Source organism: Dromiciops gliroides, chromosome 2 (assembly GCF_019393635.1).
Source record: "Dromiciops gliroides isolate mDroGli1 chromosome 2, mDroGli1.pri, whole genome shotgun sequence".
NCBI classification, from domain to species: domain Eukaryota; kingdom Metazoa; phylum Chordata; class Mammalia; order Microbiotheria; family Microbiotheriidae; genus Dromiciops; species Dromiciops gliroides.
In genome coordinates, this window is record NC_057862.1 from 89,592,725 (window position 1) to 89,606,829 (window position 14,105).

The 14,105-nt window shown below is 37.7% G+C and overlaps 1 protein-coding gene across 2 annotated transcripts in view; it reads right to left on the reverse strand.

Moving 5' to 3' along the window:
• Window positions 1–14,105, reverse strand: part of WDR11 (WD repeat domain 11) — an 85,744-nt gene that overhangs the window by 42,160 nt on the left and 29,479 nt on the right. For both annotated transcript variants that reach the window (XM_043985898.1, XM_043985897.1), the window contains exon 12: window positions 1,284–1,390. In XM_043985898.1, the coding sequence (XP_043841833.1) occupies window positions 1,284–1,390 (107 nt within the window). The remainder of the gene's footprint in view (window positions 1–1,283; window positions 1,391–14,105) is intronic.

Consider the following 14,105-nt stretch of genomic DNA (forward strand, 5'->3'; position numbering starts at 1 on the left):
ATGAGATATCAGAGAAAGTTGTTTAAATACAGTGGCTATGCATTCTGGCACTGATGCTGGGAGCCCATGGAACTTGGAAGTCTTACCCAACTATAACCTGGGAAACAACAGCCAAGAAGTAGCACTGATGCCTTACAATTCAATACTGAACTCTGCTGTTAAAGATGATGGTATTTTTAGAAATATATCATACTTTTAAAATTACAAGAAGCAATAATTATTATAAATACCTGCAGATATTTTATTAGTGGTAACATGGAATACTGCTAGTAATACTATAGTATTTTAAAAGAACATACAAAACTTTATAAAAAATCCACCACTTAAAAACCACTGAATAAACAATAAAATAATTCAAATTAGCACATTAGAACTTTTGTATTCTTCTGCTTAAAACTTATGAACTTATGCAGTTTTAGACTTTAGTAATAATGAACAAATTAATTTTCCTTATTCAGCTAACTAATGATAACCCAAAATTCTAAATTTGTGGATTCTTTAACTTTTATGAGCTCATAAATAGTATTCTTCAAAGAAAAAAATTTAACAGAAAATTTAGCATAAGATTGACTTCACAAATGTATATTAAAATGTATTAAGTGATTACAGATTACTGCTGAAAATACAAATAGGTTCATATTTGTAGGAAGCTTCCTTTTAAAAATGTTAAGAATTTTGAATGATATGTGTATGGAGGCAGGAGGGGTGGGGGAACAGAAGGAATTCTTTTCTTGGGGGGTAGGGAGGAGTAATGCATGTTCTTTTTTATTATATTCAACACAAAAAGGGGAAAGATTTTCACAATTTTATGGCCTTCCCCACCTTGTTTCTTGCACCCCACTCTCCCAAATAAGTAATTAGTGGGGGAAAAATAGACAAAAGGCAGGGAGGTGTGTGGGGGGTGGGGGAAGAGCACAGAAGACTGGAAGATGTGAGATTAAAATCCTAGTTCCAGCCTGGCTACAAACTAATCTTCTAGTCTTAGTTTTCTCATCTATCTGGGTCCTTTCCAACTCTAAAATTCTAATGCTTCTAAATTGAATATTCAGGAAAAGTCAAGCACAGAAAGAACTTTAAAAGAAACATTATTTAAAACCAATTTCTTAGAACTGCATTCTAAATGTGTTTAAATTCAACAACAATTATGTACTTACTAGTACAAATCATTATGCAAGGTGCTGGTAATATTTTTAAAAAATGATTAAAAAAAGAAAACTCTTGCCTTATGTAAACTGCATGGGGATTGGGGGTGGGAAGTGAGGGAATTAACCTAAAATACAAACCTGTTGGAAGATCAACCAGCTGAAGCTCATTTCTCACTAATCCCAAGTTGTTGGGTGTTGAGGTGGCAAATGAAAGAAAACCAGTCAAACTCGTCCATTCAATGCCTCTACAGAAATTTCAAACAGAGAGATGACATTTCAAGTTAGAAAAACCCTTTGGAAATAACATTTTTACCCAATAGTGAAACTAATAAGGTTGCTCTCGCTCGTGTGTGCTCGCTTGCTCTTGTGCGCTCTCTCTCTCTCTCTCTCTCTCTCTCTCTCTCTCTCTCTCTCTCTCTCTCTCTCTCTCTCACACACACACACACACACACACACACACACACACACACACACCCTTTACATATAAATAGTAACATGACCTTTGTACTTAGAAACCACATTAACATTAATTTTCTAACATGGAATAAGCTTATTTCTAGTCAAAACTGTATCTCTATATGTTACAAAAAATATCTCAGTTATTAAATCCACAGCAGGCAAGACATAGAGAACAGTATGAAAATCACTATACTATTCAGTGGAGGCTGTAATCAGGAAACTGCCATGAATTCCCAATTGCTTAAAAAAGAACATTTTCTTGAAATATTCAGAATAGGCTGCTGAAATTTGCTATACCTTGGAATCTTAATGAAATGAAGCAGTTGCCTAGTTATGAAGCTCCAAGTTAAGGAAGGAACATGAAATGTGTCTTAAGATTCTCAAGAGAAAAATCATAGGATCATAGATACAGTCCCAAAAGAGTTCTTAGAGGTGCTATAGAACATAAGAAAAATATCTCGATTATAGACTGAAATGAACATTTAAAATACTCTATTAAAAATAGATCATAACAACGTAAAGGAGATTAGAAGACACTTATTTATTCCAACCCTCAGGTTTTTTAGATGAAGAAGTGGAGAACCCCAATAATAAGTAGCTAATCAAACCCATGGCTGGGAAGCCTTGGTGGTCTGGTTTAAATGGATGAGAGTGGTTATGCATCATTTGGTATAGTGGCTTGGACACTACGTGGTCAGAAGCCTCAAGTTGGACCTGCCTAGGGCCTCTTCCATTAACTAGCTGTATATTTGGGGTTAGTCACTTTACCTCTGGATCTAAGTCTCCTCTGGAAAAGGGAGGAAAGAGAGAAAAGCCTACTAAAATTACATAGTGGGTTGCTTTATTTTGGTGCTATAACATCTGCCATCAATATTACCTGGCTCCTATATTAGCGTGACAGCCATCTCCCTTATTCAATTCTCCTTTCTCCCAGTTAATCCTGTATACATCTCAGAGGTCCATTTTCCTAAAATAATCTATACTGAATCTATAGTGGACCCCTATTGCATAAAATACAAACTCCTCTACTTGGCATTCCAGCCCACCAACGTTAAACTATAAATTATATTTATGCCTCTAAAATAAGCCCATGGATTTAACATGCTGTTCTAAGTTTTTTCCATTTCTGGTAGGATTATCTATTCATAAATTTACCTTTCTTCCTTGCTTTTCTTTTCCCTATCCTAGTTTTCCTTTTTAAACATTTCATTTGATAAAAATTTTTAGAAGGTGAACAAGGACGACATGAGTCACTTGGGGATTTATTTTATCTATAAAATGCAAAATGCTGTCAGATAGTCTTGTCTACAACAAACAAGCAAAGCCTGGTACTCATGAGTGTCACCAGGTATGCTCATCCAAACCCCAATGCTAAAAAGGGACTCTGTTTATTAGTGGCACCATTGCCTTTGAAACACTATATATTCCAATTTTGCAAACTATGAAATTGATGTCTGGAATACAGACAAGTAAAGGGTCTCTTTGCTCTCTCTCTATAAAACAGAGGAATCCTTTTTGTTCAGAATCTTAGGGGGTAGAAAAAGGAAGGTAGCAGTCTGAGATGGGAAGGCATAAGTGGCTATGTCCTGTATCACAGACAAGAGTGACAGGAAAGAAGATCTCCCCTTTTTTCACCCAATTATCACTTTCAATGGTGTGACTATAATAAAATTTCTTAAATAGGCTTTAGGAAAATACTGAATTTTCTATGGATTTTATTTATCCATGATGTCCTATTTCTAACTATTAAGGATAATCATGATTTATCTATAGTTAGCTAAATAGAAATTTCTAATTATAACACATAAGTATGCTGATGGATCTAACAAATGGTCATTTCAGGGAAATGAAAGTACTTGATAATTTACTCTCATGAATATGCACTATCACATTTAAACAATGGCTATTTTTAAAAGGAATTCTGTGGCCTAACTATTCATTTACAAAGCAGCTAGAAAACCAGGTAGAGAAGTTTGTAATTTATCAAATTTATACTGGCCTCAAGTTTTTAGATATCAGAGTATGTTATTCATAGGAATATAAATATATGGAGTAGTTAGAGCTGATTTGTGTCTTTCGTAAATTAAGTGGGCCTTTAAAGGAGCCAGAGGGAAAAAAATCAGGATTATTTTTAATGTATATGCTTTTTTTTTCCCTATTGCAGCTCTTTACCTAAATCTATTATAGTTTAGATTGGGATTTCCATTGTAATGAATCATATGACACATTTGCACCCAAACTGAGCAATTCACTTATTGTTTATAAGTGAATGACACAAAGAGGATTAAAAGCCCTGTTCACTGGTGACAGCGTACAACAACAGGCAAAGAAGACATCTACAGAAGCAAAATGGGCGGTGGTTTTTAATCCATTCCATGGATCATTATATGCAAGGGCTGATCATGCAGAATGGCTGGAGGTGAAGAGTACATTTGTAAGACTTTTCTATGTTTGGCCCCAGGGCTTAGACAGCTTTTTTTTTCTTTTTACACTGTTTGCTAGAACTTGCACTGTATGACAAGCACAAAGTCACTATAGCTTCTCTGTACTACCAAGACATGGGGAAACTAATGCTATTCACAGGATGTTGGTTTAGATGGGACTCCAGGAGTATTTCTGGAAGCTTTCTAAAGAAAATATAAACTCAAGCTGGGATCCAAGGCAGGTGAGAAAAAAAGGAATTATTTTCCAAACAGGAAAATGAAACTATTGTTAAACACAACAGAGTATGACACTGCTATCAAGATCAAACTGCTATTTTCTTGGTTATCTGAATAGACACTAAGAATACAAAATGATTTGCTGACCTTTTAGGATGGTATCTGAAGCCTCATGGCAACTGGACAACTAACAAGATTCTATCAGCCTGCATTATGGGGAGGCAGTATTTGTAGCAAATAATGTTCTTCTGACTCGACCTGAAATTTCACTGACACAGGAACTCAGTAAAGAAACTCCTATTTATGTATGGAAACCAGCTACTCTTCTGACAATTACAGAGTAGTCTAGGCCTCTGAGAGTAAGGGACTTGACTACAGTCACAAAACTACCACTTGTCAGCTGGGACATGACCTCTGGTCTTCCTGACTCTCAGGCCTTTCTCTAAGCCTCTATGTTGCTTCTCTGGCAGTTTATAGCCAATACAAGCACATGGTAATAGTTTCCAACAATTGCTCAATATAACTACAATAACAGAAGTTAAAATTTGAAAATCAGCTAAAGATGTGACAATGACCAAAATCCAGAAATAACCTACTATTGTAACCTAATTGATCCACAAACATTTATGAGATGCTCTGCATGTTCTACGACCTCTGCCAGGCTTTATAAAGGTCTGTATTATCACAAGTGGTATTGGGCTGTATTGTTTTCAACCAAGCCAACTGCATAAACAATAACAACCCAAGAAAACATACAAACTAAAGAGTTACTTACTGGTTGTGCAAAAAGTTCCCAAAGAAAATCTAAAATTATAACTTATAATTGGTCAAACAAAACAAACTACTAATGATAATCAGCTACAATTGAAAAGGACATACCAACAAGCATTTATGCAACTAAAGTGACGTGAAAATAGAGTGAAATATTTATACAGCATAAGGCAAGAAAATAAGTTTTTAAAGGCTGAACTTTTAAATTCTAATGTAAAAGTATAGAATAGTTTAGCTTTAGCTAAATCAGTTTGGCTTTAATGATGAATTGTCATTACAAATAAAACATGACATTTTATAATGGCTTTTAATTTTTTATAACACACCTGCATTAAAGAAACAAAGATGGCATCTTCCTGGGCAGCATCATGCAGTGTAAAATGTGAATGATTTTGAAGATGGCAATGTAACGATTGGAATGATGCCACCTGCTAGAGAGCTACTGTAGGAAAGCTCCGCCATGAGGAGAAGGCATCTGAGGGCAAGCCATGCGGTCAAGGTCCTTTGCATCAGGAAGTGACGTTTGCTCGTGGGTACTGTCTATCAAGGCTACCAGCCAATCAACTTGAGGAGCCTCCCATTTCTGGGAGGAGGACACAAAGTAGGAAGTGGCTGCTGGCAGAGGGCTTTTTCCTCTTTTGGTTTCTGACTTCGCCATGGTGGGTCAGATGATGGGGTCTCTTAGAAATAGTTAGATTTTTACCTTTCTCTCTGATCCTAATGCTCTTTAATAAATACTTAGGCACTTAAATACTCTTGCTAAATCTTATAATTTATTGGCAATCACTCATTAGATTTTAGATAGTATAGCTAGAATTTTAGCCCCTTACAAGCAATTAAGGGGAAAACATAGCGCATAATGGTTAGAGCACTGGGCCTAGAATCTGGAAGACCAGAGTTCAAACTTGGCTTCAGATACTTACTAGCTGTGTGACCCTGAGCAAGTCACTTAACCCTGTTTGCCTAGGTTCCTAATCTGTAAAATGTGCTGGAGATGGGGCAGCTAGGTGGCGCAGTGGATAGAGCACCGGCCCTGGAGTCAGGAGTACCTGAGTTCAAATCCAGCCTCAGACACTTAACACTTACTAGCTGTGTGACCCTGGGCAAGTCACTCAACCCCAACTGCCTCACTAAAAAACAAAACAAAAAAAATGTGCTAGAGAAGGAAATAGCAAAGCATTCCAGTATCTTTGCCAAGAAATGACAAATAGACTTACAACGAGTTGGACATGATCAAAGATGACTAAACAACAAAAATGTAATATAATATCTCATGCACAAAGTAATAGGAAATGCCCTTCGCTATTAGTTTATTTATGAGCCCACAGAGAATAACTATTTTGGGAGTAGTATTTTAAGGATAGTATGAAGAAGCTACTGAGTTCCTCCCCAACCCACTAAAAACAGCTTTCCAAAAAGATCCAGAAAACTCACCAGACTAAATCTTGTTCAGGAACTCCAAGAAAAAACTCCTGGTAATTTTTCAAGCCCAGGTCAGCATAGGGAAACAGAGAGGTTTACAGACACTGGGGGATGGGCTTTGGCCAGGAGTCTGTCATGCAAAGTACTCCAGTACAAGGGACTGGCTGTGAACAAGGCAAAAGAACATCTGAGATCTATCACAGGGGGGCTTAGTGTAGGAACAGATACCAAATTGTAGATCCATCCCTCACTACCCAGTTCCAAGTCACAGATCCAAGGAAGACCGAGAAGACCCACAACTAGGGATGTCATTCCAGGATGAGAGGCAGATGGTTGTGGGTCCTCGACTATACTGAATGAGGAATAAATTCAGAAGCATCAGTACTGTTGCTTAGACTGCAAGAATGGAGAAGTGTGTCAGTTCTAGCCTCCAGCCCAGTCTGAAACCTGTAGCAGAATAATTACAGCAGAAATCTCAGAACAAAAAGGAGCATGTAGTCTATCACTGCACAAGCAAAGCTTTCCAACTGGCTGACAGTGGCTGAGTCTACTGAAACTCCAAATGGAGAAAGCCCACATCAGAAACTTGCAGAAACCATACTAGGCAGGGGAAAGGGCAGTGATCAGACCTTGCCCTGGATTAGATTACTTTGGGAGCAATGAAAGCTTGCAGGTCTCCACCCTGAGCTGTCCTTGAGAGTCTGGAACAATACAACACTCAATACCCAAAGAAAGGTATTGGCACCAACAAGACCAGCCTAGAACTTCCCACCAGGGGTATACAAAGCCTGGCTCTCACATCAAGAACAAGGTCAGGAAGCAGGGTAAAAGAATGAGTAAACAAAAAAGGAACATTTAAGACACAAACCCAGAAGAAAATCACTCTAAAACATCTACAAAGCAAAACTTCAACACACAGAGACAGACAAACACACACATACACTCTGGCCCCTAAATTCAAGTAGAATTCCTGGAAGAAATGGAACAAGAGCTGAAAATGTTTTTAATAAATGAGAGTACTACAGAAAAAAAAAACTGGAAAAGAAATTGAAGCTATGGAAGAAAAAATGAAAAGGGAATCAATAGCATGGTGCAAAAGGTACAAGGACTTGTGCAAGCAACAGACTCTAAAAAAACAAAATGAGCCAAATGAAAACTAAACAAGAGGGGCAGCTATGTGGTGCAGTGGATAGAGCACTGGGCCTGGAGTCAGGAGTACCTGAGTTCAAATCCGGCCTCAGACAATTAACACATACTAGCTGTGTGACCCTGGGCAAGTCACTTAACCCCAATTGCCTCACTAAAAAATGTTTTTAAAAATTAAAAAAAAAAAAAACTAAACAAGAAATATTAAAACAAATTCAAAAAATTGAAATAATACAATAAAATATAAGCTATCTCACTGCACAAAAACAATTGACCTGGAAAGCAGATTAAAGAGAAAAAAATTAAGAATCACTAGACTACCTGAAGGCCATGATCAACAAGAGCCTAGACATTTCAAAAAATCTTGAAAATTATCCAAATCTCTTAGAATCAAAGGACAATGAATAAAGAAAAAGGGTCACCTCCTGAAAGAAAGGCCAAAATAAAAACTTCTGGGGCACCTAGGTGGTACAGTGGATAAAGCACTGGCCTTGGATTCAGGAGGACCTGAGTTCAAACCCAGCCTCAGACACTTGACACTTACTAGCTGTGTGACCCTGGGCAAGTCACTTAACCCTCATTGCCTTGCAAAACAAAAACAAAACAAAAACTTCTGGGAACATTATTGCCAATATCTAGAGCTTCCAGCACAAAATAATAAAAAATAAATAAAATACTGCAGATAGTCAGAAATAAAGAATTCAAGTCCCAAGAAGTCACAGGAAGGATCACACAGCTTTTAGCAACCACTACTACAAAAGAGAAAAAAAGCTTGGGACATGATATTCCAGAAGCCAAGAATAACATGCCCAGCAAAACTGAGTACAATTCTATAGGGGAAAAAAATGGATCATAAATGAAATAGAGGAATCCCATACATTCCTGAGGAAAACACAGGAAGTGCATAGAAACCTTGAAGTTCAAACACAGGAGTCAAGAGAAAGAGGAAAAGGTAAAGATAAACAAATATAAAGAAATAAAGGAAAACTGTACATGTTCTAATATGGAGAGATGATATATGTCTTCTCCCTGAACCCTACCTTCACCAGCAATTATGAACAAGATTAATTAGGCCTGGGGAGGTAATTCTGTTATGTCTGGTGTTAAGGGCTAAAATTCTAGCTAAACTGTCTAAAATATCTAATGAGTGGTCGCCAATAAATTATAAGCTTTAGCAAGAGTTAGGCTTTTAAGCATTTATTAAGGAGAATAAGAATTTGGCACAAGAGAGAGAGAAAGGCCTAGATTCCTATCTATTAAAGGGAGAGCACATTTCTAGCTCCTTTCTCCACCAGAGTCCAAAGGAAAGCAAGTGAGACTGAGCGCCGGTCTCTTCCTTCCTCCTCCCACTAGCCCACGTCACTTCCTGACACCAAAGAAAAGACTCCTGGTCTTGCCCTCAAAGACCTTCGCTTCATGGGCGGAACTCTTCTACAGTAAGTCTCCAGCAGGTGGCGTTATTCCAATCGTTACACTGGACAATCTTTAAATAAGGATGTACAATATACATATTTCTTTTTTAGATGCAAAGACCTGAACAATGGAGGTTGCCCATCAAATAGGGAATGGCTAAACAAGTTAAAATATGTACCTGAGATGGATGCTGTGCTATAAAAAGTAATAAGGAGGATGATTCCAGAGAAACTTGGAAAGACTCATATGAACAGATGCAGAGCGAGGTGAGCAGAACAAAGAGAATAATTTATGCAGTGATGGTAATACTGTAGGGACAAGCACAGCTGAAGGATTTAAGAACTCTAATCAGTGTAATGATCACCCACAATTCTGGAGGACAAATGATAGAGGACACTACCCATCTCCTTAGAAAAAGGTGGGAGACTGAGAGTGCAGAGAAGGGCATTTTTCTGGTGTAACGATTGGAATGACGCCACCTGCTGGATACTTACTGTAGAAGAGTTCTGCCCATGAAGGGAAGGTCTTTGAGGGCAAGACCAGGAGTCAGGAAGTGACGCGGGCTAGTGGGAGGAGGAAGGAAGAGACTGGCGCTCAGTCTCGCGCTCTGGCCTTTGGACTCTGGTGGAGAGCGGAGCTAGAAATGTGCTCTCCCTTTAATAGATAGGAATCTAGGCCTTTCTCTCTCTCTTTACCAAATTCTTCTTTTCCTTAATAAATGCTTAAAAGTCTAACTCTTGCTAAAGCTTATAATTTATTGGCGACCACTCATTAGATATTTTAGACAGACTAGCTAGAATTTTAGCCCTTAACAGATGGCTGACCACGAAGAGGAAAGCTAACCCTCAGTCTTCTTCTGATCTGCTGGTTGGGTAAGAAATTTCCCCTCCCTCTCCCTTTAACTGCTAAGTACTGGTGTACTGGCTGTGTTTTCCTTTGAATTTTTTCGAATGGACCTTTTAAACTCCCTAATTATCCTATTTTTGATTTTGGTCTGTTTAACCAGACAAATGGGAGATAAGATCATGTTAATGCTTTGTTTTTGTGGATTTTCTATTTTTCTTTTTATTTTTGTTAAAAGAGCCAGCAACTTACTCACACAAGGAAATATCTCTCCCTCTCCCAACCATGCTTTTTCAGAGAAACCTGAAGAGATTCCTGCAGCTTTTCCCAGTTCTAACACTAATTGTTGCTTTAATTTTGCATGCCTGGAGGCAATGACCCACCCTCTAGAAGCTTTTAATCCCCTAGCACCTGGAGGCAAGGTGGGGGAAGAGGAATCCAGGCCTGAGTTCAAAATCAAGTGTGATTCAAATTGTGCTGGTCCCTCCCCTCCTCTCCAGACCCCACCCTCTACTCCTCCTATGGCCAAGCCCATAGCTTCCCCTGCCTGGGAAGTCCAGAGATCTGATGCGCATGCTCAACTTTTTCTACCTGCATTTGCAGCTTTAGGCTCAGCCCTTCCCCAGCCTGGCTGTGCTTCTGAGACAACCTTAGAAAACCCTTTAAATTCCAGATATGCTCGATTTGTTCATAATTTTGCTAACCTGCTTTTGTCTTTAATTAGTAATCTTATAAAGCATTTGTATGGTGGAAAGACTGACAGACAATATAGAGGGGTTAAAGAAGAAAAACTTAAGCTGAATAAGAATGACAATCAACATAGTTCAAGACTCTGCCTCTTTTGCCATGGAAGGGTATATATTTTACAGAAATGTAGAAGTAAGCAGCAAGGTATTGATATAAGTATTGGGGATTTTAGATATCGGAATCAAAGGTGTTCTGAATTCACTCAGAGTATTAATATCAGTTCAGAGGTTACATAGGATTTCTATGCTATTACATATACATTTTGAAATTAATGGTATGGGTTTATTTTCATAGAGATTTTCATGCTTTTGAGATTGTGTTTTATATTTAGTTTTTAAAACAAGGAGAATATTTGTAAAAGCTTTTTATAGTCATGTGATCAAGTTTATATTTTATAATACTCTTATTAATATTAAGTTCACATTCATTTAGACTTCCTTAGTTTGAATTTCATTGTCTTTTATTGTTCCATGTGTATTTTCTTCTATTCATTTGTCTATCTAATTTTGAAACATTGCAAGATGGTTTTGATTTTATTATACAATGTTAATTCTAGGAGTATTGTGCTCCCATATTCTGAGTTGTTTGTTTTTGTTATTTTTTCTCAACTGATTATTTGATCAAACTCTTTAAAGCATTTCCGTGGCAAATTGGTTGCCATGGCAAGTGTAAATTGATTCTAGAAGTATTATTTTTGATAAGCATATTCCCCAAAAAAAAAAAAAAAGAGGGGAACATTTGTAAAAGTTTTCTATTTTCAAAAAAAAAAGTTCTTTGAGATTCTGTTGTGCTTTAACTTGTATTTAAGTATGTTCTGATTTTTCACAAAAGTAATTGTATACTAAGTAAAAAAAAGGGTATTATTTGAAATTGTTGCATAATTATATATTATATTTTGAGTCAAGATGTATTCACATTTTTTGCAATCATTTATTATCCTCAATTTTAAATCCATATGAGACTTGGATTATGGGAACTTATCATTTAAGACATTAATTGCCTTTATTCTGAGTTATCAGATGCCAGTTGGCCAAGATGCCATCCAATCACAAGAGGAATACATGCAAGAGCAGACACTGAACTGTCACATGAGGGGAGACATGCATGAAGTCAAGGTATGGCCGAGGGAACGGCTTTTGACAAATGTTGAGGTTGGATTCTCTTGGTTTAATATTTTATTCTCTTTTTCCCCACAATATTGTACAGATGGCTGGAAGTATTCATCCCACCCATCTCACTTCTACACCTGGCTTCTATGCTCCCTCCTATATGCCTGATGCCATGGACCATCTCAATCCCATGCATCTGATTAAGTCTGACTCAGTTTCTTCCAATATGTTCGGTGGCATGGACATATATTCCATCCACCTATTTTAAGCCTGGCATACTGTATGGGCAGTACATATTGCTCAAGTGTGGGAATGCTCATATCCCATCATTTCTCTGTTCTTTTATGGTAACCCCCATAATTATCTCAGGTGTCATGATAAATAACAGTGTTGAATTTGGCCTTGACACCTGTTACCAATTATATTAGATTTTCTAATTTCTCATAATGGCATGAGGATAATTAGGCAGATGATGCAAAAAGTGATGAAACAAAGATAAAAATTATTTTTAAAAATTAATATCGCAGCAATTGTCTTCTCAAATACCCTCCATAAGGGGGGGACTATAGTAATATTATAATTTTAAAGAATGGTTCAATTTTTGTTTTATTATATGTTTCATGTGTAACAACTAAGATTCTGAATTCCCTTAGACATGTTTTTGAGAACTTTCATTGTTTGATTTGATTATTGACAAAGCTATTTTAAAGTTGTGTTAAGCTCAATTTTGTAGGAAATTTCCTGGCTGATTACCAGTATCCACACATCAACCCCTGAAAAGACTTCCATTCCACGACTACACCTAGAGGACATCTGAGAAAAGACTTTCAGAGACTTTAAATGAACAGTTTTGATTTGTTTTTGTTGGTTTTTTTTCTCTTTCTGTTATAATATACACCATCTGTAACATGTATTCTCTGCAGAGGCCCTCCCTTTGCAAGACTAATGTCAAAGCGTCGGTTCATGAGGACAAAAAATCGCCCCTCTGGACAAAACTTTCCTCTCTTCCTTTTCTATATTGTTGTTCACATATTATTAGTTAGCAATAGTTATTATATTGTTTTTACTGTTCCGTCAAGGAAACATTTTGTTTCTTGAGGAACAACAGGGGGGACTGTAACGATTGGAATGACGCCACCTGCTGGATACTTACTGTAGAAGAGTTCTGCCCATGAAGGGAAGGTCTTTGAGGGCAAGACCAGGAGTCAGGAAGTGACGCGGGCTAGTGGGAGGAGGAAGGAAGAGACTGGCGCTCAGTCTCGCGCTCTGGCCTTTGGACTCTGGTGGAGAGCGGAGCTAGAAATGTGCTCTCCCTTTAATAGATAGGAATCTAGGCCTTTCTCTCTCTCTTTACCAAATTCTTATTCTCCTTAATAAATGCTTAAAAGTCTAACTCTTGCTAAAGCTTATAATTTATTGGCGACCACTCATTAGATATTTTAGACAGACTAGCTAGAATTTTAGCCCTTAACACTGGAGAGGTATGGTCAATGTAAAAACTTGTTTTGCTTGATTATACAGATTTATAGTAGGAGTTTTATTTTTATTTTTCAACTCGGGGAGGAAAGTGAACGGGGGCAATAGCTTATGTTGGTTATTTTTAAACTTACTTTAAAAATAACTATTTCAATAAATGTATAATGAAATGCAAACTTCACTTAAAAACATCATCATCAAGCACCCTAGGGTAAAGAAAAGAAGACAGCTGTTCACCCTGCAAATTGTTAGAGAGGAAAATTTACAAAGCAAGTCTACTCTTCTAATATGAACCTTGGATCTTTGTTGTCTAATCTTTATAACTTCCAACTCCAGATCTCCCTACAACCACAAGACAGACACATGTCTCACTCTATCCCCTTTCTATGTCTATAGACATGTACTTCATACACTCACAATACAGGAAAGCTAACTTAGTTGAAGCATCAGGATACCCTGAAGGGGAGATAGGGAACAGCCTGGACCAAGCAAATCTTGCCACAGCCACCACCTGTGACTGACCATCATCTTTCCTTTGGATTCTGTCACATGGAGACAGTCCAGGACCCTAAACCTAATAGAGTTTACCACCAACTGCTGGGGAATAACAGTATTTGCCAAACCTCCAAATATGCATCCAGTCCAGCCCCCTACAGCAGCAAGAGAGGGGAGTAATTACCACAGAGAAGGAGTCTACATTTCTCATCACCACCACCACCAATAACTGCTGACCAACGACTATCAACAGGAAGACAGGCAACAAGAGTCCTGAGAGTGACAGCAGCCCTTGAACCATTAATCCTGTTTCCAGACCATTCCTCACAGCCATTATCTGGGGAAGCAAGTACTGTGAAGCAGGGACCAGCTATCCCCACCAACTGACAACCTACTGCCACTGAGAGGACAGGCAAGCA